The sequence below is a fragment of the Myripristis murdjan genome, chromosome 17, assembly GCF_902150065.1.
Source record: "Myripristis murdjan chromosome 17, fMyrMur1.1, whole genome shotgun sequence".
Lineage (NCBI taxonomy): Eukaryota > Metazoa > Chordata > Actinopteri > Holocentriformes > Holocentridae > Myripristis > Myripristis murdjan.
Genome location: NC_043996.1, coordinates 21,130,009 through 21,132,866, shown reverse-complemented (window position 1 = coordinate 21,132,866; position 2,858 = coordinate 21,130,009). Strand labels below are relative to the sequence as shown.

Below are 2,858 nucleotides of genomic sequence, written 5' to 3'. Positions count from 1 at the left end.
AGGAGGCGACAGCTATTTGCAGCGCCAGACAGAAAACATAAATATTGGATGCTGGTATCCGCTAACAGCGAGCTTCAGGACATTGAAAAGTAAATATACTTATAAGGGAACTTCTCCCCAATTGTTGCAGCCAATTTAGGCAGCACAAACCTCTATATCACCATAAAATATTATTCTAATGGTCCTAAGGCATCCGCTTTGGCGCTAACGTTTTTAACTATTATTATTATTATTATTATTATTATTATTATTATTAGCTGTTGTTGTTGTTGTTGTAATAGTTGTTGATTTTTGTTAGTATTAATAGTAGTATTATATTGCTAATGAATATCACGTTGTCTACCGTAATTACATCATACAATGCCATGAGCACCGCAGTAACGTAAATAGACAAAGTGCATTTTCAAGGAGGACTGCAGCTTAATAGTGTAATTTATTTTTCAAATCAGGAAAGCCTCAGGCAGCCCCGTGATGCATCTGTAACCAACCCGCCATAACTTCAAGAACTGTCCAGGTATTTTGTGAGAATCAAATTTCAGCCTCATTGGCATTTAAATGCATGCTGAACACACACACCCTGACGTGTGTGAATGATGTCTCATGCTGCAGCAACGAGACCTAATTGTATAGAGGTGAAAGTGCCTGGGCGAGATCGAGGCATCATGAACACTTTGTGACAGTTATGGCATAATGAACAATGTGTATCTTCATGCTGAGTTATGTTACAACAAATGTAAACAACGGAAAACAGAGTTAATCATAAACTCCTCTTTATTTCTTGGTGACAACAGTGTTTTTGACAGTAAAAGCAAAACATAAAGAAAATACAGTGAAATTTATATATTAGCACTTTGTAAACAACAAGGTCATGGTCAATTCAGTAACATTTTATAACGAATGACTATAATACACCTAAAATAAAACAGCATTATGGGCTAGAAAAGGCAATGACCAAGACCAAAAGCAGCAAAGTGTAGCTCCTTGCTACCGCAGCATGCCAAATCCAGTTTAATCATAGCACAAGGAAAAATGGGATCCCTCTGTCTGTGTGTTCATTTCCATCATCCTAGCATACAGTTAATTTTTAATGGTGCGCATCTGCCATGATGGTTGATAGCAGGGCATGATTGCAGGGGTTAGCCCAAAAGCAGAGTCCAAATGTAATTCTGGTGGTGCAAGACTGTCTCTGCGATGCCCCCACTTTGAAAACAGCCCACCTCCATAGGGGTGTGACACATGCGCAGTACAGTCCATATGGCACTCCGACATGACGCATGGAAAAGAGACAGGTGGATTTGAATGTGGCATCACTAAATCAGTGCAGCATGGCCACTTGAAGCCAGCGAGAACCGACGAGCTGTCTCTGCCTCTGTCTGGCTTGAATGGTGTGCTGAGGATACTGTCAATAGCGAATGAACTAGTGAACTTGGTACAGGATTCAGTTTTGGTAACGGGCGCGTATGGTGGCGCGCTTTGCGACTCTTGTACATGCTCCGAGACGTCTTGTTCCTTGTCTAACTTTTTGTTGAGTCGCTTTCTCCTGCGCCGGAATACTCCATCGGCAAACGTGTACTCGCTCTGAGGATTAAGCATCCAGTAATTGTCCTTTCCCCACGGTCTGGACGGGTCCCGGAGCACTTTGAGAAAGCAGTCGTTAAGAGATAAATTGTGCCGGACCGAGTTCCGCCAGCCGGTGTAGCTGCCTCTGAAGAATGGAAACTTTTTCATCAGGTAGTCGTTTATTTCAGCAAGAGTCAGTCGTCCAGTGGTGGAATCCCGGATAGCCATGGCAATAAGTGCGATGTAGGAGAAGGGGGGCTTGGGTCTCCGCGTGTACGGTTTCCCTTTGCTGTCGGCGCACGGAACAGGTGGGGGGCTGTGCGCCACGCAGTCCCCATCCGACCCCAACTCCTCCTCCCCGGAGACAAGAGAGCGCACACTGCCCTCTGCATCACTGGATACCTCCATGGGCTTCACATCACAGTGGCTCCCACACAACACCTCTAGTTTCATGGTTTCGATTACTTCGACCTATTGATAGAATTCTATAGGTTTTCCGCTGTGAAGCCCCCAGCGGGTGTGAGAGAGCTATCAGAGGAAAGTCCGGCCTTTGGAAGCGTCAAGTTCCCAAGGGTTTCAAGTTGGAAGTCGCACAGAATCCGAGGAAGCCGGTCTCTGCTATCACACCTGTCGCTGCATTCAGAGCTGTCTCACCTTCAGTCTGCCTGTAGAGCGGTTTATAGCTGGCTCACCTCAGGACCAACCCAAGTGGGCGGAGCTAGAGGATTTCCAAGGATTTTGTAACACCACAAATCATCTTCAGGTTTCTCACATGATACACTATAATAAGAGCCTTACTCGTCACAGTGTGTGTGAAGTACCTGTCAATCGATACGAGCTGGTGAGCTCTGAACGACCTGGTTGTAAATGCATTATTACCGCCTCACCTGTGAAATTTGATCAGGCTAACACCTGGGACTATTTCACCTGAGACAACCAGGTGGCGTACCTTTCCTGTTCATTTCTCAGGTCACAGTGCCTGCTGTGCATGTCCCTGTTTCACATCATTTTGTGATTCCAGCAACTAATCACTGTCAGAACTATCCCGTTACATGCTTGAAATGCTCAAAACACAGATCACAAACCTGCACATTACTAGTAAGTCCAGTCTACTTTGCTCCAGTAAGTGATTTTGCTGTCCTTTGTGTGTCTCCAGTATACAATTTAACCCAGTTTCATCAGGATTCTGTGCTTGATTTGCTTGCTTTTTTTCTTTAGCTGAATAATTCAGGTGTCAGCGGGGCTAGAAAGACCAAGTTAAACCAGCTGGCTTTTAGTGGGAAAAGACACAGACGTTG

The 2,858-nt window shown here is 44.8% G+C and overlaps 1 protein-coding gene across 1 annotated transcript; it reads right to left on the bottom strand.

Annotated features, from left to right (window-relative positions):
* Positions 1-760: 760 nt before the first annotated feature.
* On the bottom strand, positions 761-2,197 carry foxq1a (forkhead box Q1a). The gene has a single exon (XM_030074640.1). The coding sequence runs from the start codon at positions 2,011-2,013 to the stop codon at positions 1,078-1,080; it is 936 nt and encodes a 311-aa protein (XP_029930500.1). The 5' UTR covers positions 2,014-2,197; the 3' UTR covers positions 761-1,077.
* Between the last annotated feature and the right edge of the window lie 661 nt (positions 2,198-2,858).

What these genes read in the sequence shown, in the direction of transcription:
- foxq1a (XM_030074640.1), bottom strand. Translation starts at nt 2,013, where the DNA reads ATGAAACTAGAGGTGTTGTGTGGGAGCCACTGTGATGTGAAGCCCATG.